We start from the raw sequence: 22,696 nt of genomic DNA, 5'->3' as shown, positions 1-22,696 counted from the left end.
CATTTTAAAAATGATGACAGATGACGATTATTGGTTGGCCTGCCTCCTTGATCCTCGCTATAAAGGCAAATTGCAAAATATCATGCCACATGAGAACCTCAAACAGATATTGGCAACCAAACAAGCTACTCTTGTAGACCGTTTGATGCAGGCATTCCCAGCACACAGCGCCGGTGATGGTTCTCACACGAGCCGCAGGGGGCAACAGGGCAGAGGTGTTAGTGGTGCACAGATCAGAAGTGGCGTAGGACAGAGGGGTTTTCTGACCAGGTTGTGGAGTGATTTCGCAATGACCGCAGACACGACAGGTACAGCAGCATCCATTCAAAGTGACAGGAGACAACATTTGTCCAGTATGGTTACTAACTATTTTTCCTCCATTACCGATGTTCTCCCTCAACCGTCATTCCCCTTTGATTACTGGGCAACCAAAATAGACACGTGGCCTGAATTGGCTGAATATGCATTGCAGGAGCTTGCTTGCCCAGCAGCTAGTGTGCTATCAGAAAGAGTATTCAGTGCTGCTGGTTCAATACTGACCGAAAAAAGGACTCGTCTGGCTACCCAAAATGTTGATGAGCTAACCTTCATAAAAATGAACCACTCATGGATTTAAAATTATTCTGCCCCACCTTTCCCGGCTGACACCTAGCTTTCCTGTAAAAAGGTCTTGCTTTGGGACTGGTGTTACTGACTGTTCCAATCTCTTAATTTGCAGCTGCTGTTTGTCCAGAATACATGTTTTCACCTCCCTAAATGCACTAACTCCCCCCACGGGGCCGTGGTCTCGCCACTTGTCGCAAGCACCCATCAGAGTGCCGTTTGTCTGAAGAGGTGCGTGTGCCCACTTTTGGTCGACGGGACTGGCACTGGGTCCCTCATAGTACAATGAAGTGTCTCTGGCGGTGGTGGCACGCACCCCACGTCAGACACACCGTTGTAACATGAGGGGCCCTGGGCTTGTACCGCCGGCCAGGAGAGAGTGCCCCCCCCCCCCCAAGGTCAAACAGTGCTCTACCACTTGCTAAATTATCTGTCGCTGCTCCACCACTGTTTAGTATAGGCGCTGAAATCCTTCCATGCCTGGCACAGACAATAACAGTTTCTTGACAGGTATGATGCTTGTTAAAATAGTCAGGGGCCCTGTCCTACATTTGCACCAGTAAATACTTTTACTACCAAATTACAATGTCTGAAAGTCAGCATAGGAGCACACCCCTGTACCTAAGTATGCCACCCTTTTTTTTGGGGGGGGGGGGGGTTATGTTTGTTTTGGATACATTTAGGTTTTGGGACTCGGAGTACTTACTATGTCAGACACTCCTTCCAATTGTCCTCCACTGACCACACCAATGCTGCCTGTGTACCCCTGTTGCCAAATTTATGCTGCATAGAGCCTATGTTATTATTTTAGGCCTAGGAAGTCTGTCTGCGGTCCCTCCTTCCAATTGTCCTCCACTGACCACACCAATGCTGCCTGTGTACCCCTGTTGCCAAATTTATGCTGCATAGAGCCTAAGTTATTATTTTAGGCCTAGGAAGTCTGTCTGCGGTCCCTCCTTCCAATTGTCCTCCACTGACCACACCAATGCTGCCTGTGTACCCCTGTTGCCAAATTTATGCTGCATAGAGCCTATGTTATTATTTTAGGCCTAGGAAGTCTGTCTGCGGTCCCTCCTTCCAATTGTCCTCCACTGACCACACCAATGCTGCCTGTGTACTCCTGTAACCAATTTAAAACTGCATAGAGCCAACTTTTTTAGTTAACACATACTACCTTTGTCTGTCTGCGCCACTAAATCACGCTGTCCTCCACTGAAAAAGCTGAGCTTCAACCTTCAGGCTCTCATTGAGTATTTTTTAATGTCACACTGCAGTTGGCCTACTACTTGGGTTGGGGCCTAGTAACAGTGTCTGCCGCTCCTTGGTGTTCTCCTCCTCCTTGGTGCTCTTCTCCAGGTTTCCTTGTCTGAGCTTCAACCTTCAGGCTCTCATTGAGTATTTTTTAATGTCACACTGCAGTTGGCCTACTACTTTGGTTGGGGCCTAGTAACGGTGTCTGCCGCTCCCTGGTGTTGTCCTCCACTGAAAAAGCTGAGCTTCAACATTCAGGCTCTCATTGAGTATTTTTTAATGTCACACTGCAGTTGGCCTACTACTTGGGTTGGGGCCTAGTAACGGTGTCTGCCACTCCTTGGTGTTCTCCTCCTCCTTGGTGTTCTTCTCCAGGTTTCCTTGTCTGAGCTTCAACCTTCAGGCTCTCATTGAGTATTTTTTAATGTCACACTGCAGTTAGCCTACTACTTTGGTTGGGGCCTAGTAACGGTGTCTGCCGCTCCTTGGTGTTCTCCTCCACTGAACAAAGCAGTGCCGCCTGTTTACTCCTGTTACCAATTTTGAACTTCATTTGGCCCACTTTATTACTGTGCTGATTATCATTCAGTGTTGTGTATTCAATATTCCTCATTTTTTCTAGTAAAAACTTAAATACTTACATTCATATTGGGTTTTCTGCGCGGATTTAATTAATTATTTACAACGTTGAAATACTTACCTCTCCCTGCTCCACCGCTGTGACGTAGTCCACGTTTCCTGGGCCCACTAAAAACTTTAACCAGCCCTACCCCCCACAACTTTAGCCAAATGACCCCCAATTTCCAATGCCTAACTATTATTATAAAGTAAATTAATATTGACAAGCTTCAGTAACAAGAATGGATGTTTTTGCCATTAAAATGGGCACTGTAGGTGTTTTACTGGCCTCCACTCACTGCCGACTATGCTTCCCCATTGACTTGCATTAGGTTTCGTGTTTCGGCCGATACACGACCCCGACTTTGCAAGAAGATCGGCCGATTTCACTCGACTCGACTTTTGACAAAGTCGGGTTTCGCAAAACCCGACTCGACCCCAAAAAAGTAAAAGTCGCTCAACCCTACTGATGAGTTTTCAGGGAAATTCTAGATATGTTTTTAGTTTGATGCATTTCCTGCTTTATGGCCAGATTTGATAAATGTTGACAGTCTTTAAAAATATAGAAATCTGTTATGTAACCTTAATAACACCCAGTTCACAGGCTAGAGGAGTCCTGAAGACATAGATTACATCAATTCAAGGTTTCAGTAATTATGAGAAAATGGAGGAAACTTCTTTTTGCTAAATTGGCAAAAACACACCTCTTTTGGAGATGGAATGGACAGATAGAGGAGGCTGATTGTTTTATATCTAATATATAATTGCCTAGAATACTACTTCCTGCAATTTGTGCCAACTTCCGTGGCTTTGTCGGGAGCTAATGTCCGGAGATAATGTCCGGAGATAATGTCCGGAGCTAATGTCCGGAGCTAATGTCCGGAGGTAATGTCCGGAGGTAATGTCCGGAGATAAGTGACGTCACCAGTGTCCTACACCCAGGCAGAGCACAGGGGCCCCAGGCAGCATATGGGGCCCCAGGCAGAGCACAGTGGTCCCAGGCAGAGCACAGGGCCCCAGGCAGCATATGGGGCCCCAGGCAGAGCACAGGGGCCCCAGGCAGCATATGGGGCCCCAGGCAGAGCACAGGGGCCCCAGGCAGCATATGGGGCCCCAGGCAGAGCACAGTGGCCCCAGGCAGAGCACAGGGGACCCAGGCAGAACATGGGGCCCCAGGCAGAGCACAGGGGCCCCAGGCAGCATATGGGGCCCCAGGCAGAGCACAGGGGACCCAGGAAGAGCACAAGGGCCCCAGGCAGCATATGGGGCCCCAGGCAGAGCACAGGGGCCCCAGGCAGCATATGGGGCCCCAGGCAGAGCACAGTGGCCCCAGGCAGAGCACAGGGGCCCCAGGCAGAACATGGGGCCCCAGGCAGAGCACAGGGGCCCCAGGCAGAGCACAGGGGCCCCAGGCAGCATATGGGGCCCCAGGCAGAGCACAGGGGCCCCAGGCAGAGCACAGGGGCCCCAGGCAGCATATGGGGCCCCAGGCAGAGCACAGTGGCCCCAGGCAGCATATGGGGCCCCAGACAGAGCACAGTGGCCCCAGGCAGAGCACAGGGGCCCCAGGCAGCATATGGGGCCCCAGGCAGAGCACAGTGGTCCCAGGCAGAGCACAGGGGCCCCAGGCAGCTTATGGGGCCCCAGGCAGAGCACAGTGGCCCCAGGCAGAACATGGGGCCCCAGGCAGAGCACAGTGGCCCCAAGCAGAGCACAGGGGCCCCAGGCAGAACATGGGGCCCCAGGCAGAGCACAGGGGCCCCAGGCAGAGCACAGGGGCCCCAGGCAGCATATGGGGCCCCAGGCAGAGCACAGGGGCCCCAGGCAGCATATGGGGCCCCAGGCAGAGCACAGTGGCCCCAGGCAGAGCACACACCAAATCGGAGGCCGAGGGGCCCCGCCAACCAAATCGGAGGCCGAGGGGCCCCGACCACCACATCAGAGGCCGAGGGTCCCCGCCCACCACATCGGAGGCCGAGGGTCCCCGCCCACCAAATCGGAGGCCGAGGGTCCCCGCCCACCAAATCGGAGGCCGAGGGTCCCCGCCCACCAAATTGGAGGCCGAGGGTCCCCGCCCACCAAAACGGAGGCCGAGGGACCCCGCCTACCAAATCGGAGGCCGAGGGTCCCCGCTCACCAAATCGGAGGCCGAGGGTCCCCGCCCACCAAATCGGAGGCCGAGGGTCCCCGCCCACCAAATCGGAGGCCGGGGGTCCCCGCCCTCCAAATCGGAGGCCGAGGGGCCTGGCCCCGCCCACCAAAGCGGAGGCCGAGGGGCCCCGCCCACCACATCGGAGGCCGAGGGGCCCCGCCCACCAAATCGGAGGCCGAGGGTCCCCGCCCACCAGATCGGAGGCCGAGGGTCCCCGCCCACCAGATCGGAGGCCGAGGGTCCCCGCCCACCAAATCGGAGGCCGAGGGTCCCCGCCCACAAAATCGGAGGCCGAGGGTCCCCGCCCACCAAATCGGAGGCCGAGGGTCCCCGCCCACCAAATCGGAGGCCGAGGGTCCACACCAACCAAATCGGAGGCCGAGGGGCCCCGCCCACCAAATCAAAGGCCGAGGGGCCCCGCCCACCAAAGCGGAGGCCGAGGGTCCCCGCACACCAAATCGGAGGCAGAGGGACCCCACCCACCAAATCGGAGGCCGAGGGGCCCCGCCCACCAAAGCGGAGGCCGAGGGTCCCCGACCACCAAATCGGAGGCCGAGGGTCCCCGCCCACCAAATCGGAGGCCGAGGGTCCCCACCCACCAAATCGGAGGCCGAGGGTCCCCGCCCACCAAATCGGAGGCCGAGAGTCCCCGCCCACCAAATCGGAGGCCGAGGGGCCCCGCCCACCAAATCGGAGGCTGAGGGGCCCCGCCAACCAAATCGGAGGCCGAGGAGCCCCGCCCACCAAATCGAAGGCCGAGCGGCCCCGCCCACCAAAGCGGAGGCCGAGGGGCCCCGCCCACCACATCGGAGGCCGAGGGTCCCCACCCACCAAATCGGAGGCCGAGGGTCCCCGCCCAACAAATCGGAGGCCGAGGGTCCCCGCCCACCAAATCGGAGGCCGAGGTTCCCCGCCCACCAAATCGGAGGCCGAGGGTCCCCGCCCACCAAATCGGAGGCCGAGGGGCCCCACCAACCAAATCGGAGGCCGAGGGGCCCCGCCCACCAAATCGGAGGCCAAGGGTCCCGCCCACCAAATCGGAGGCCGAGGGGCCCCGCCAACCAAATCGGAGGCCGAGGGGCCCCGCCCACCAAATCGGAGGCCGAGGGGCCCCGCCCACCAAATCGGAGGCCGAGGGTCCCCGCCCACCAAATCGGAGGATAAGGGGCCCCACCCACCAAATCGGAGGCCGAGGGGCCCCACCAACCAAATCGGAGGCCGAGGAGCCCCGCCCACCAAATCGAAGGCCGAGCGGCCCCGCCCACCGAGGCAGAGGGACGCCGCCCACCAAATCGGAGGCCGTGGGGCCCCGCCAACCAAAGCGGAGACCGAGGGTCCCCGCCCACCAAATCGGAGGCAGAGGGACCCGCCCACCAAATCGGAGGCCGAGGGGCCCCGCCCACCAAAGCGGAGGCCGAGGGTCCCCGCCCACCAAATCGGAGGTCGAGGGTCCCCGCCCACCAAATCGGAGGCCGAGGGTCCCCACCCACCAAATCGGAGGCCGAGGGTCCCCGCCCACCAAATCGGAGGCCGAAGGTCCCCGCCCACCAAATTGGAGGCCGAGGGTCCCCGCCCACCCAATCGGAGGCTGAGGGTCCCCGCCCACCAAATCGGAGGACGAGGGGCCCCACCTGTGAAAATTTTACTGTGAAAATACCTGATGGGCACACAAGTATGCGCCAGTATGGGTACTAAGAGCTTTTCCACATAATAATGAAATATTTTAAAATGTCATAGAACATACCAATATACATAGTTATTGATACATATTATTTATTATTTACATTATTGTTCTTAAGCAAAGAACCGTTGTTGTGGCATTTGCCACAACACGCAAAGTTGTTGTCTGATGTCTTTCATCACTCCCCTCATAAGCATGTTCATGGATCCTGTGTAACTGTACCTTAAATAACAAGAATTGTCAAGAGCTGGTGAGTGCAGCCATTTTTTGTTCTTTCTTACTATTATTTATTAATTGTATTATTCTTACATTTGAATAAATAAAGTATATATGGATTCTAGACTCCCGATTCTTTAGAATCGGGCTGCCATCTAGTATATAATAATAATCTTTATTTTTATATAGCGCTAACATATTCCCCAGCACTTTACCATCACTGTCCCCAACGGGGCTCACAATCTAAATTCCCTATTTGTATGTCTTTGGAATGTGGGAGGAAACCGGAGGAAGCCCACGCAAACACAGAGAGAACATACAAACTCTTTGCAGATGTTGTCCTTGGTGGGGTTTGAACCCAGGACTCCAGTGCTGCAAGGCTGTAGTGCTAACCACTGCGCTACCGTGCTGCCCGTATATATATATTTTACTAGGTGTGTTTTATCTATTAGTTTTTAATTTAGGAATAATAACTAAGAGTAGACTGGAATTGTAATACATTTCTTGTGCTGAACCACAGTAATGACCAAAAATGAAGTTATTTACTATTATTTAGGTTTTTAAACCAAATCATCAGGGCGGCACGGTGGCGCAGTGGTTAGCACAGCAGCCTTGCAGCGCTGGAGTCCTGGGTTCTAATCCCACCAAGGACACCATCTGCAAAGAGTTTGTATGTTCTCTCCGTGTTTGCGTGGGTTTCCTCCGGGTACTCCGGTTTCCTCCCACATTCCAAAGACTTACTGATAGGGAATTTAGATTGTGAGCCTCATCGGGGACAGTGATGATAATGTGTGCAAACTGTAAAGCGCTGCAGAATATGTTAGCGCTATATAAAAATAAAGATTATTATTATTATTATTTATCAGTGATATGGACCTTTTTGGTGATATTGTAAAATAATAGGGTTGTAATAGACAATCTTCATCATGATGTATTACTTCTTTAATCTTCTAAGTACATTATAGGTCAAGAGTATTTTCTAATCATGTTGTTAGGACTGGCGGAACGCACCAAATATAAATAAGAGGCGTTAGAAGATGCGTTCGCAGTCCGGGGTCCACCGTGCAGAGAAGACACCTGCTGCTCGGTAATGGAGGACTATATGGCGGTATTAAGAGAAGACACACATGGGTTAGCTTCACCCGGTATGAAGGAAGTGAACCCTGTTGCGTCACAGGGCCACGATACCGCACAGAGAGAGCAAGCAAGGAGTCACAGGACTCTGCCCCAAGACTCAGGGTCAGAGTCCCTCAAGACCTCTTATGCTCGACACTGCGACAGTGGTGTCAGGAGTAAACTAAAAATAGATTTAGCGCACTGGGCCGCTCTGGCGAACACCACTAAACTCCCTAACTAGGGACAGGTAAGCGCACTGGTTGCGCACGGTGCTGCACTGGCTAACGCTGCTGATAGACGCTATAGATTGTGCCTGGTGCTGGATGGCACTAACTGGCGCTAGACAGCTCCAACATTCGCGAGCATTCATCAACACTAGGGATGGGAATAATTTGGAGCTTTCACCAGAACATGCATACATACATCCACACACACACACACAATAAGTGATTTATACTAGCACATGGCCATGTGAACCATTTATAGTTGTAGCTCTCCAGCACCTTCCTAGTGATCCAATAGGAGCCACTACAGGACCTGAGCATGTGACCCCCGACCTTCAATGAGAGGTCGACCCGTGGGCATGCTCAGTAGGGGAAAAACAGGGCATAGTCCCTGGAACGTCTGCTCGCCACTGATCAGTGCTGGTTACAAGGGCTGAGCCTGGAAAGGCAGCAGTAACCAAGTGCACAGTATCAACTTGAGCCAGATGCTGGGATCGATGTCTCTGCTGAGCAGGTTCCACTGCAGCTGGAGGAGAATGGGAGACCGCAGCGGACATGGTTCGAGATTCCCCCTGTGCAGCGGCAGGAACTCAACACCTAACATTGCCCCCTTCCTTGGGCCTTGCTATGCTCGAAGGAATAAGCTGCGGAGCCTGAATGTGCTCATCAGGTTCCCAGGACCTGTCCTCTGGGCCATGACCCTTCCAATCCACCAAATAGAATTTTTTGCCACGTACCACCTTACACCCCACGGTAGCGTTCACCTCGTACTCGTCCGTGGAGGAACCCGATGTCCCGGCAGATGACAAAAAACGGGACGTGAACGGGCTTTAGGAGCGAGACATGAAAGGTGTCTGTGATACCCAGGCAAGGAGGAAGGGCCAGATGATAGACCACAGAGTTAACCTGTTCCAGAACCTTGAAGGGGCCTAATTAGCGAGGCGCAAACTTAGTGGACTCAACTCGCAGCCTGATATAACGGGCGGAGAGCCACACTAAGTTGCCAGGAGCAAACGTCGGAGGGTCGGCGGAGACCCTCATTCTCTCCTTGGAGGCCAGGATGGCATCCTGTGTGCTGTCCCAAATGTCACATGCCTCCACAGCCCAGTCTGCCACCCTGGAGTCGGTGGAAGACACGGGCATGGGCACTGTAACCGCGGATACTGGCCGTAGTTAAGGAGGAATGGGGTCTGCCCAGTGGAGTCGGCTACGGCGTTGTTCAGCGTGAACTCCGCCAACGGTAGCAAGGATGCCCAGTCATCCTGCCCGGCTGAAACAAAATGTCGCAGGTATGTGACCAGGGTCTGGTTGGCCCTCTCTACCAACCCATTCGTCTCGGGATGGTATGCTGATAGAGATTCAGCTCGATGCTGAATAGACGACAAAGCTCTCTCCAGAACCGAGACGCAAACTGGGGACTCCGGTCACTGACAAATTTGTCTGGCATACCGTGTAGGCGGAAAACGTGTTTAATAAACAACGCCGCCAAGGCCCGTGCAGAAGGTAGCCGTGGAAGAGGCGAATGGGAGACCGCAGCGGACATGGTTCGAGATTCCCCCTGTGCAGCGGCAGGAACTCGACACCTAACACATGTATATCTAAAATGTATATGTAGAGGTTGAGACATTGACCAAAACATTGAACAGTGACATAGTCAGGAGGATGGCTGAGGAGTTTAGGGGATCAGGAATAGAAGAAAGGTAACAGATATGTGATACAATCCAGAGTCAATTTCAACAAGGCATCCAAGAGATTAATCAGCAAGGAAGTGGTTAAAAAAGCAAGGTCAGATTTCAGCATGTCAATCAGAATTAAATGTACAAGGAGCAATATTACAATGCATTAACTGGCATCAGACAGGTGTCACATGGGGATTGAAATAGGCAGTACAGGAGTGAGGTGACACTAATTTATAGCATGGAATGCCAGTCTGATGCCCCAAATGCCTACAATCTGTCCTGTATTAGGAAAAACATGGCTTCTACAAAATAAAGTATTTTACCTCTTTATAAAGCCCTAGTAAGAATGCATTTTGAGTAGGCAGCCCAGTTTGGGAAAAAAATTATCAAAAAGCTGTAGAACTAAAATGTCACTGCAGACTAGAGCATCAGAATGATATCATGCTGCTGTGGGAGCAGGAAACCGGTCGCAGTTAGGGTACCGTTACACAAAACGATTTACCAACGATCACGACCAGCGATACGACCTGGCCGTGATCGTTGGTAAGTTGTTGTGTGGTCGCTGGGGAGCTGTCACACAGACAGCTCTCCAGCGACCAACGATGCCGAGGTCCCCGGGTAACCAGGGTAAACATCGGGTTACTAAGCGCAGGGCCGCGCTTAGTAACCCGATGTTTACCCTGGTTACCATCGTAAATGTAAAAGAAAAAAAAACAGTACATACTCACATTCCGGTGTCCGTCAGGTCCCTTGCCGTCTGCTTCCCGCACTGACTGACTGCCGGCCGTAAAGTGAAAGCAGAGCACAGCGGTTCCCCTGCGAGAGCGGGGAACGGACCTCGGGCGCGCCGCGGACGCTGCAAGCAGAAGAACGGCACATCACTAGCGCAGGCTGAAAAAAGGCACGCGCTAGCGATGCGCTACAGGGAAACTTCACATTGCAGTCAATGGGTGCGCTAACGGACCCGTTGCACGGCGTTAATTGCGACATTTTCGCCGTGCAACGCTGTCCGTTAGCATGCACACATTAACGCAATGTGAACCTAGCCTTAGAGTTGGGATGAAGACTGGCGAGGTTTGGGATGAAGTGGGAAGGGATCGGGTCAAGTGCACAGGTGGTGAGATGCGTTCTTGAGAGTAGAGTGGAGAGTCGATCTTCTGTAATGGTGGAGAAGTTGGTTTTGGAGGTGGAGGGCTGGGTAGTTGGGAGGAAGGGCTCTGGGGTTTGTCGACTAAAACTGTCTGATGTTCTCAATCTTCTGGTAGGTTTACACAGTAAAATATTGATATTTGCAGATGATACAAAACTATGTAAAGCAGTTAATACAAGAGAAGATAGTATTCTGCTACAGATGGATCTGGATAAGCTGGAAACTTGGGCTGAAAGGTGGCAGATGAGGTTTAACAATGATAAATGTAAGGTTATACACATGGGAAGAAGGAATCAATATCACCATTACACACTGAACGGGAAACCACTGGGTAAATCAGACAGGGAGAAGGACTTGGGGATCTTAGATAATGATAAACTTACCTGGAGCAGCCAGTGCCAGGCAGCAGCTGCCAAGGCAAACAGGATCATGGGGTGCATTAAAAGAGGTCTGGATACACATGATGAGAGCATTATACTGCCTCTGTACAAATCCCTAGTTAGACCGCACATGGAGTACTGTGTCCAGTTTTGGGCACCGGTGCTCAGGAAGGATATAATGGAACTAGAGAGAGTACAAAGGAGGGCAACAAAATTAATAAAGGGGATGGGAGAACTACAATACCCAGATATTTAGCGAAATTGGGATTATTTAGTCTAGAAAAAAGACGACTGAGGGGCGATCTAATAACCATGTATAAGTATATAAGGGGACAATACAAATATCTCGCTGAGGATCTGTTTATACCAAGGAAGGTGATGGGCACCAGGGGGCATTCTTTGCGTCTGGAGGAGAGAAGGTTTTTCCACCAACATAGAAGAGGATTCTTTACTGTTAGGGCAGTGAGAATCTGGAATTGCTTGCCTGAGGAGGTGGTGATGGCGAACTCAGTCAAGGGGTTCAAGAGAGGCCTGGATGTCTTCCTGGAGCAGAACAATATTGTATCATACAATTATTAGGTTCTGTAGAAGGACGTAGATGAAGATGAGGTCCAATGTGTGACCATCTTTGTGAGTGGCTGCAGAAGACCATTGAGTGAGGCCGAAGGAGGAAGTGAGAGATAGAAGTTTAGTGGCAGCTGAGAGGGAATTGTGAATCGGTATGTTGAAGTCGCCCATGATGATAGTGGGGATGTCCGCAGAAAGGAAATGAAGTAGCCAGGTGGTGAAATGGTAAAAGAAGGTGGTGGCTGGCCCTGGAGGGCGGTAAATCACAGCCAGTTGGAGGTTGGTGGGAGCATAGATGCGCACAGAGTGCACCTCAAAGGAAGGGAGGGTAACAGGGTGGCAGTGGGATTGGGGTGAAGGAGCAATTATCTGACAGGAGAAAACCAACTCCTCCGCCATGCTTGCTGCTGGGGCGGGGTGTATGAGAAAGGTGGAAGCCACCATACGAAAGTGCAGCAGGAGAGGCTGTGTCAGAAGGGGTGAGCCAGGTTTCAGTGATGGCGAGGAAGGAAAGTTTGGTAGTAACAAAAAGATCATGGATGTAGGAAAGCTTGTTGCAGAACAGAGCGAGCGCTCCACAGAGCTCCTGTTAGTGGGACTGGGGAAGTGGGGGCTGGGCCAATGGGTATAAGGTTAGAGAGGTTACGGAAATTTGTGATGGAGCGTGGGTGGGAGGTAGAACTGACTGTAGGGATGTGGTGAGGAGGGCCAGGATTTGGAGAGATATCACCAGCAGTGAGAAGGAGCAGAAAAAGTGTTAGTAGGTGGGAGCAGGAGAGGGCATGAGGGGGCTGTCTGTGCTTGGAGACAGAGGATTGTATGTTAAGGAACAGTTCTGAGGAGGAGGTGAAATGGATGGGGAGGATTGAAGTGGAGATGAACAGTTCTTTACTAGGAGTAGAGATTAGGGGAGTTTGCAGAAAGTGAAGGATTATAGGGGTGAAAGTGAAAACAAACAGAAACATTGTTTACAGTGACTGGCCAGTTACCTTCAGTTCAATTCTGGTTTTAATTCTAAAATTAATCTTCACACTTCTAGGACACACTTCTAGGAATCACACTGCAGACTTGTGCTATGCAATATATGTACAACTAAGTGCATTCAGGTGTGAAGCAGAGAGGAGTGGTCTCTGCTCATCTTGGTCAGAGAATTAAGGGTGGACCAGATGCATACAATCAAGCATTGAGTAAACAAGGTCATAAATAACAGGGTAAGCTGGGGTTAGCTGAAAGGCATACCATGTGAATGCTAGGAGCAGAGAAAAGCCTGTGTGGAAAGTTGGGTGATGTACTATGTGCACTTCATAGACAGACAAGGCAGGAGAGCAGGCTGGAGAGCTGGGTACATGAACATACCATGTGAATGCTAGGAGCAGAGGAAAGTCTGTGTGGAAAGTTGGGTGATGTGCTATGTGCACTTCATAGACAAACAAGGCAAGAGAGCAGGCTGGAGAGCTGGGTGCATGAACATACCTGTAGGAAGAATAGACATGCTGGTTAGAGTGCAATGGTGGCAGATAGCAGGGCACAGTCTGTATACATCCTTCTGGTTTTAATTCTAAAATTAATCTTCACATTTCTAGGACACACTTATAGGAATCACACTGCAGACTAAAGACTCATTGACAATGAGATACAACTTATGGGTGTGATGTTAAAATGTACCTGTCATTATAGGTGACTTTCAGTATACTTTGTTCTGTATGTGGGTAGATGAGGAATAACACTATTTCTGAACTTTATATGACTCGTGTCCTGCATTTTCACCAGTTTTCCCATATGCAGGCTCTATCGCTAAAATTCAGTTTTCTCTTAGCTAGTGGGTGAAGTATAGCTGCTATGATGTCTTCCATACACAGTCCAGATAGATAAGGGATTCCAGCCATCCCATCTCTATAGCATTTCCTCAGAAGCAGTATGAAAGACATTATACAGGAGAACTGAGCAGCGTAGCTGTGAATCTAACACTGGAATGAGATAAACACTAGAAAGCAGCTGACCTAGATGGGAAAAAATTGCTATTGCACGCCTGTTTTTCGCCACCAGGAATTTTATTGCTAAAAATTGTATTTCAGAGCAACTTCCACCCCGCGGGGAATACACCAAACGTGAAATCTCTTACCTTGGTTGAAAAAAGGGTTTATTCCAAAAGAAGTGCATATTTTGACAAACTTTGGTCTCCTTGGAAGGATTGGGACTATTAATTATTGTTGTTTAATGTTGTGATAAAGATACTCTATAATATGTCTGGACTGAATGCTGGTTAGCAGGTCCTCACAAAAGTATGAAAAGACATACTGTAGGTGTTTCAGACTTTATATTTCTATGTGTACTGTAATTTGGGTTCTGGTCGAGTATGACTGGTGTTTGAAAGGGTGAGTTTGTGGGGTAGGGAACTTAGGGTTTAAATGGTCTGCTTTGGATATCATGTTTTTCTTTTCTGTAAAATGTTTTAAAAATCAAGAAAAATTTACTTTAAATTTACACCTGTTCTGCCTCTCGTTCACTGTATTCCTCTCACCCTTTTCAATAGACTTTAATAAGAAGCTGTAATCTAATCCCTCAGTGAACAGGCAGTCCATCCCTAATTTACCAGTTTTCAAGTGAAAGATAAGTTTAGGAGGTGAATGGAAGGAAAAAAATGGCACTTAGGAAGAGAACGTAGCACTTGTATATGGTAAGATGCATTACAAATTCTAGTACATATTTCTCTGCCGTATTGATTTATTAAAAACTTCCTGAAACTATATTTATTTGTGAAAAATAAAAAAACCTTTATTTAAAAGTGACAAGATCAAGTCTTTAAGACAATTTTTCAATATGGCACATTTCTGTATTTACATAGTTATCAGGCTGTATGTTCTTTGTGTTTTTCAGAACCCAGTTCTGTAGAAAGTCATTCATGTGGCCACCAATCATTTCACTGCAGTCCGCGTTTGTTCTTTTTTTCCCAACATTTCTTCAATACTTCAGCTCAATGGGATGGAAAGGAATTACCATAACCAAGTGAAATTGGATTAAGACCCCGAACTGCGTACTCCACTTCCGTCATAACCAGGGAAACACTTGTTAGGACTTTCTCACCTCGGTTGAAACTTAGGGAGCATTGTTGAGTAAGGGCTCTATGCTTTCATTGTTGTATAGATCATTTGCTGTGAATGTAAGACAAATAAACATGATCTGCAGAACTTGGTGTTGTTAATAATCCTCAATTACATCTTTTAATATGTGCACAGATGGAGTGTCAAAAAGATAATCATGCAGAACAAGTAATATTAGTGATGAGCGAGTATCTCCAAGTATTTGTCAGTGTTCGGAGATTGTTTTTTTTTTACTCAGCTGCATGATTTACAGCTGCTAGCCAGCCTGAGTACATGTGGGGGTTGCCTGGTTGCTAGGGAATCCCCACATGTAATCAAGCTGGCTAGTAGCTGTAAGTCATGCAGCTGAAGCAACGAAAAATAATTCTCCAAACACTAACAAATACTCGGAGACCACCAGAGCAACAAGTATATTCGCTCATCACTAGTAATAATCCATTTATTTATACTTTTAAATGCAGGGCTTATAAAAACAAAATGCAAAAAAACCCAACATTTCTCAGTTACTCTCAGTTACCCAGGTTCCTCCTATGTTTTTTTTGCTATGTATTTCCAACCTTGAACATTGTATGTACTTTGCAAACATGGACTAGATTCCAATAGATAGAGTCACATGGTCGGGAAGGGGTTAGCTATCTCTCCATTCAGATGTGGAGGGGCGAAGTGAGCGATTGCTGCCTCGCTGTCCAGGTTCATGGTGTCCGTGGAAGCTGAACAGCGAGGTGCCTGCATGCTGCCCTGCCACATACTCACCTGGATCGCCGCCGTCATCACCGCCGCCAAGTACTCCCCTCTGCTCCCCCTGCCGTCCAATTCCACGCCCCCGTCCTCCGCTCCCTCTCCCTTGCGCCGGTGATCACCCTCTGATCACTGCTGCTGTTGCCGGCGCTCCGTCTCCTCCTGCATATCCTCAGCCCCTCCTGCTCCGGTGATCTCCTCCCTGCTGCGCTGATCTCCTCCCTGCGACGCTGCTCTCCCCCATGCCCCGCTGATCCCCCCGTGACGCTGATCTCCCCCTGCCCTGCTGATCTCCCCCCTGCCCCGCTGATCTCCCCCTGCGCCAGTTTTCCCATTAGGGTTAGGGATGGGGCTAAACTTAGGGGGATTAGGGGTAGAGATAGGATTAGGGGTAGGGTTAGGAGTGGGGATTAGGGGTGGAGTGGGGATTAGGGGTGTAGGGTAAGGTTGGGATTAGGGGTAGGGTTGAGATTAGAGGTAGGGTAGGGTTGGGGGTAGGGTTAGGATTAGAGTTGGGATTAGGGGTAGGGTTAGGATTAGGGGTGTGTTTGGGTTAGGGTTGGAGTTAGAATTGGGGGGTTTCTACTGTTTAGGAACATCCGGGGGTCTCCAAACGTGACATGACGCCCACAAACCATTCCATCAAAGTCTGCATTCCAAGCCCCGAGGTGTGCCCAAACAGTGGTTTACCCCCACATATGGGGTATCGGCGTAATCAGGACAAACTGGACAACAAATTTTGGGGTCCAATTTCTCCTGTTACCCTTGTGAAAATAAAAAATTGCGGGCTAAAAAAAAATCATTTTTGAGGAAAACATTTTTTTATTTTCACGTCTCTGCGTTATTAACTTCTGTGAAGCACTTGGGGGTAAAAAGTGCTCACCACACATCTAGATAAGTTCGTTGGGGGGAGGTCTAGTTTCCAAAATGGGGTCACTTGTGGGAGATTTCTACTGTTTAGGCAGATCAGGGGCTCTGCAAACATAACATGATGCCCGCAGACCATTCTATCAAAGTCTGCACTCCAAAACATCACTACTTCCCTTCCGAGCCCCGACGTGTGCCCAAACAGTGGTTCCCCCCCACAGGTGGGGTACCAACTTACTCAGGACAAACTGGACAACAACTTTTGGGGTCCAATTTCTCCTGTTACCCTTGTGAAAATAAAAAATTGCGGGCTAAAAAGTAATGTTGGAGGAAAAAAAAAAGAATTTTTATTTTTACGGCTCTGCATTATAAACTTCTATGAAGCACTTGGGGGTTAAAAGTGCTCACCACACATCTAGATTAGTTCCTTAGTTCGTTAGGACATGGTGTCCTCTAACGATTGGAGCTTATTTTCCATTCAAAAAGTTAAATGGCTCTCCTACTCTTCCGAGCCTTGCCGTGCGCCCAAACAGTGGTTTACCCCCACATATGAGGCATTGGTGTACTCAGGAGAAATTGCCCAACACATTTTAAGATCCATTTTATCCTGCTGACCATGTGAAAATGAAGAAATTGAGGCTAAAAGAAAATTTTTGTGGAAAAAAAAGTACTTTTTTTCATTTTTACAGATCAATTTGTGAAGCGCCTGGGGGTTCCAAGTCCTCACTATGCATCTAGATAAGTTCCTTGGGTGGTCTAGTTTCTAAAATGGGGTCACTTGTGGGGGTGCTGCAATGTTTAGGTACACAGGGGCTCTCCAAATGCGACATGGTGTCTGCTAACGATTGGAGCTAATTTTCCATTCAAAAAGTCAAATGGAGCTTCTTCCCTTCCAAGCCCCGCCGTGCACCCTAACAGTGGTTTTCCCCCACATATGGGATTTCAGCATACTCAGGACAAATTGGACAACAATTTTTGGGGTCCACTTTCTCCTTTTACCCTTGGGAAAATAAAAAAATTGTTGCTAAAAGATCATTTTTGTGACTAAAAAGTTAAATGTTCATTTTTTTCTTCCATGTTGCTTCTGCTGCTGTGAAACACCTGAAGGGTTAATAAACTTCTTGAATGCGGTTTTGAGCACCTTAAGGGGTGCAGTTTTAAGAATGGTGTCACTTTTGGGTATTTTCAGCCATATAGACCCCTCAAACTGACTTCAAATGTGAGGTGGTCCCTAAAAAAAGGTTTTGTAAATTTTGTGGTAAAAATGAGAAATCGCTGGTCAACTTTTAACCCTTATAGCTTCATAACAAAAAAATGTTGTTAACAAAATTGTGCTGATGTAAAGTAGACATGTGGGAAATGTTATTTATTAACTATTTTGTGTCACATAACTCTCTGGTTTAACAGCATAAAAATTCAAAATTGTGAAATTTTCGCCAAATTTCCAATTTTTTTACTAATAAATGCAAAAATCAATCGACCTAAATTTACCACTAACATGAAGCCCAATATGTCACAAAAAAACAACAACTCAGAATCGCTACAATCCGTTGAAGCGTTCCTGAGTTATTACCTCATAAAGTGACACTGGTCAGAATTGCAAAAAATGGCCAGGTCATTAAGGTCAAAACAGGCTGGGTCATGAAGGGGTTAACCAGACGCAGCAATAATGTTTGTACTTTGAACTTGTAATGTCCTTAGAAGTATTCTGTCTCAATGTAGCCAGAACCCAACGATCTTTCCTGCTGGGCAACGCAGACTAAAATGTGAAAGAAGACGGCCCCGTACCAACGGAAGTGTGAAAAAAGCCTAAGGAGTAAATACATTTTTTTTGGAGGGAGGTGGGGTGTAATATGACCTTATTTTCCCTCTCTTGCAGTTTGCTGAAGTTTCCAGTTCAAGCTCTTTTAGAAGCTCCTTTCAAGTGCTGCTCAGCAAGAGCCCTACATTGCGTTCAAACAACCTGTGTTAGGGACTTTCTGCCTTTCAACGCCGACTTGTACACCAGAGAACCTCAGGGAAGAGAAGTCCTGTTCATAGATTATGTGAATGCAGTTTACGGATACTACTGAGCAGAGGATGAAAGGAGAATAAACGCTCCTTTTGAAACATGTTCAACATAGTGTTTGGAAGAGGAGGTGGCAAAATAAACTTACGAATATTATTACAGAAATTCAGAACTTTGCAAAGGCTGGTCTCTTGTTGTACAACGGTTTCTAAATGCTCTTAGTGTCTGCATGGGGCAATTATTAAATCCATAAAATCACTGACATGTAAGGGTAACATGCCGAGGCTTCTTATGTTCGCTTGGTCATTAGCGGTGAAAAGATCAAATAAATATCCCTCAACCAGATTGCAGGAGCTTTGACAAATATATCCAGTGGGATCAGTGTGAAGTTACTAAAGGTTTACTTATATCCTAATGCACTGCTGCAAGGCCTGCTACCTACAGTCATGGAATAAGAAAGCACTCCCTTCAGCTCTATGATCTTTCTTAGTGGAGCCTAACCAACTGTGTGCTCCCCATCTATTTCATCAGTCTCACATTGCTTTGGAAAGAGCCCGTGGGCTTGAGAACTGGATTTTGATGTGGTCATGCCAAAACTTCAGCACTTCGGTTATGAATTTGACGCTACGTCTGAGATCATTATTCTGCTGCAAGACCCAATTTCAGCCCTGTATAATTTGCTGGAGAAATGCTCTGGTATCTCCTCAAGAATATGCTAATTTTAAAGTGGCATTCATAATTTTTTATTGATTGCATAGGTCATTTAGCAGCAAAACGGGCCTAAATGAGTCATCCACCACCATGCTTTACAGTTGGTAAGAGAGGTTTGTGGTGATAAGCTGTGCAATAACTGAACATCACCTCGGTCCAAAGGATATTGTTCCAGAACTTGTGCTTAGCTCAGGTAAATTTGCAAACATAGAAGGTATAGTCCACTAATTAGGTAGTGATAATCTATCCATAGGATACCGGTTGGGGTCCGACACCTGGAAAACTCACCGATTAGCTGTTTGCCACACCAGAGGTACACAGCGTACAGAGCCAGAAGAGCAAAGCTCCATACACTACGTAGTGGCCATCCTTGCAGGCCACCTTTTAATTCACTTCAATAGGATCGGATGAGCCTCGATCTTTAGTGTATGAAGCCAGAAAAGCACGGATCCAACACTAAGTAGATCTGGCCACCGGCAGTGCTGAAAACAACCGAATGGTGATGGTGTTAGATGTCAAAGGCCTATTCTTAATGTCATCAAAGCAGTTTACAACCCCTTTAAGTTGTGCTGCCATTTCCAACCAACCTCCCATGAAAGCAGGTTACTTAAAAAAAAAAGACAAAAAAAAAATCACAAAATAAAGCAGTTACATTTAGCAATATCAGGTCACAATACACTACAGGATGCAGCAGACCCCACACCCCTACCATCTATGGGGGGATTGCCTAGTATTATAAATGCATGTACGTGGATAACGTTTGCATAAAGTGCCAGTCAGACAGATACGTGCAGTGCACCATGCAGTTTACAGCCATACTATTAGATTAGGTAAGGTATCGAGCATTATAAGTGCACCCCAAAGGGACAGACCCCAATTCCTCCATTCACCTTTGCTAGCTTCACCCTTTATCATGGGGTCTGCTGCATCCTTTGGTACATTAGTATTGTGATCTGGTACTAGTAAGTATGGCAGCTTTTGTCTGCAATGTAGCTTCACCGTCCATGAAAGCCCTAGTTGTTCAGTCATTTTCCTTACGGACAAAAACATGAACCTAATCGTAATGACCCCGATTCTTTAAGACGGGCATTTTGTGTGCAAGTCTTAATGAAGGTAGCCCTAGAATAAGATGTGATAAATTTGTTATAGAAGTATGTGCCTTTTTAATGAATCTGGTGTATCTTTTAACTGTTACGCGTCACCAGGAAAAACATGGAATAAATTATGATGAATTTGTTGGATGCACTTGGTCACACCATAATTTTCAAAACTTTGCCGGAGCTGTAAAGAGGTGGCGTAAAAAATTTAAAAAATTGCAAAACATTTGCAACATTTTGAGCATTATGTGGTCCCATACGGTCCGTAGAACAAAGATCTGAATAAGACAACCCATTTTTAAGCTGAAACCAACCCAGTGATCAGCTGTTATCGCCAGGGACATCCTTGTCCAACACGTGCCTCTTGGCTTTTCAAATAAATAACCGGTCATTTAATTGAGAGGGCCTGACCAAGGGATGATGGGGGTAATCGCTTTGTGATGTACATATGCCTTTATATATCCTGATAAAAAACCAATAAAGGTGTTTTCCTAACTAAAGAGAACTATTCTGTAAAAAACTCAGAACCAAGGATATCGGGTGCCCAAGCCCATCCAAAGAAAAGGAAAATGACTGAACATCTCAAGAAGCTAATGAGGAGTGCGGGGCTCTAGTACATTCTTTACAGCAAACATTACCTGTGGTCATGCCCTGCGGATGTTGAAAATCTTTCAAGCTTGCTGCCAATAAGATTTGAAGGATATCAGGCTACAAGGTAGAAAAGGAAAATCTAAGAACTACAATCAAAGTTATACTAAAACTATTAATAAAAAATAAACTTCTTCAGTGCACTACAAATACCTGCAATCCTGAAAATAGCAGAGATCTCCCTTGAGACTGGAACTCCTGTTGTAGTTCACGTAGACCCGTCACGACAGTATAATCCAGTACATTTACATGGGTAAAATCCAGGACTACTGACTGAGGTAAGGAATCTGTATAAAGGGAAAAAGATGTAAATGCATCTAGCTAACATAAAGTGACCATCAATGTCAGGCTCTGGTGTCATAACATGTTCACAATGGAGCAATGTCATCTGAGACAGCTCACTTTTATACCAATCCTTATGGATCACACCGACTTACAATTGTGACTATTCTGGTATTTTTGAGGTATTTGTTAAGGGGTAACATTTCTCCTTGTGGACAGCGACATGGCTGGCATAGCATTGTGAGGAGGCTTATCAGAAAATGTATATTAAATGGAAAGAGCATACCTAAAGAAGAATATAATGCAGTCTGCAGGGAATGCAGAACAAGCTTTAGAAGAGCTAAAGCCAGTAATGAAGTGAGGCTTGCAAGGGAGACCAAAAGCAGTAAGAAAGGATTTTGGGGGTATGTCAAAAGAAAAAGTCAAAGATGCTATAGGATTTTTACAGGATGACAAGGGTGAATTGGTCAAAAATGATATTGAGAAGGCCGAACTTTTAAATTCCTATTTTGCAACTGTGTTCTCTAAGAAAGCAATTGTAACATCAACTGATCTTCACGGTGCCGTGGAACGAAAAAAAGAATCCACACCGTCCATAAACAGGGAGATGGTGAGGCAACACATAGCTAATTTAAATTCATTTAAATCTCCTGGTCCAGATGAATTACATCATAGGGTACTGAAAGAGTTAGAGGAAATTACAGAACCACTATTCAGAATCATTGAAAATTCTGGAGACCAGGTGAAATCCCAGAAGATTGGAGAAGGACAAATGTTGTCCCTATCTTCAAAAAAGGAAACAAGATGGAGCCAGGAAATTACAGGCTAGGGAACCTTACTTCTTTACCAGGAAAGATCTTTGAACAAATTATTAAAGAGCAGGTACGTAAGTATTGGATAAGAATACAGTAATTGACCAGAGTCAGACTAATCTAATTTCCCTCTATGATGGAATCACTGACTGGGTGGATCATGGAAATGCGGCAGATATTGTAGATCTCGACTTCAGTAAAGTAAATGACCAAGTATGGGATTGACAAGACTACAGTTGGGTGGATTCATAACTGGCTCAGTGATCGTACTTAAAAATGGTAATAAATGGTTGCACATCCAATTGCAAGAGTGTTTCAAGTGGGGTACCACAAGGCACAGTCCTGGCCCCAGGTGTTGTTCAACATTTTTATAAATGATAAGGGAACTGAAGGTAAACTAATCAAATTTGCAGACAATGCAAAGATAGAAGGAATAGCTTAAACTAAAGAATAAACATAAAGGATTCAGAATATCTAGATAAGCTAGAACAATGAGCAGCGACTAAGAGAAATGAATAGGCAAGAAAAACGAAAATTACATCTGGGAGGAATAGAACCAAGCAACAGCACGTGTGAAAACACTCTGGTCATATTAATAGATCACAGATTGCACATGAGTAAACAGTGTGATTCAACAGGAACAAAAGGCAAAGTTCTAGGATGTATTAAGAGAAGCATAGAGTCTAGATCATGTGAAGTAATTATACCCCTTGGTCAGACCTCAGCTGGAATATTGTATACAATTCTGGGCACCACTTTTTAAAAAAAAGACACTAAAAGACTGGAGCAAGTACA

The 22,696-nt window shown here is 47.4% G+C and overlaps 2 protein-coding genes across 2 annotated transcripts in view; one reads left to right on the top strand and one right to left on the bottom strand.

Moving 5' to 3' along the window:
• The window catches only part of LOC143765132 (intraflagellar transport protein 52 homolog), a 254,116-nt gene extending 239,796 nt beyond the window's left edge, over positions 1–14,320 (top strand). The window contains exon 5 of the mRNA XM_077251486.1: positions 14,171–14,320. Coding sequence (XP_077107601.1) covers positions 14,171–14,206 — 36 coding nt within the window. The 3' untranslated portion in view covers positions 14,207–14,320. The remainder of the gene's footprint in view (positions 1–14,170) is intronic.
• SLC26A11 (solute carrier family 26 member 11) overlaps positions 13,801–22,696 on the bottom strand; it is a 93,575-nt gene continuing 84,679 nt past the window's right edge. Inside the window, exons 15-17 of the mRNA XM_077251480.1 lie at positions 20,961–21,094; positions 20,798–20,867; positions 13,801–14,789 (exon numbers count right to left, since the gene is read on the bottom strand). Of these exons, the coding sequence (XP_077107595.1) occupies positions 14,734–14,789; positions 20,798–20,867; positions 20,961–21,094 (260 nt within the window). The 3' untranslated portion in view covers positions 13,801–14,733. The remainder of the gene's footprint in view (positions 14,790–20,797; positions 20,868–20,960; positions 21,095–22,696) is intronic.

Source organism: Ranitomeya variabilis, chromosome 4 (genome assembly GCF_051348905.1).
Source record: "Ranitomeya variabilis isolate aRanVar5 chromosome 4, aRanVar5.hap1, whole genome shotgun sequence".
Classification (NCBI taxonomy): Eukaryota; Metazoa; Chordata; class Amphibia; order Anura; family Dendrobatidae; genus Ranitomeya; species Ranitomeya variabilis.
The sequence above is the reverse complement of the archived record's forward strand: the minus strand, read 5'-3'. Positions and strand labels throughout refer to the sequence as shown.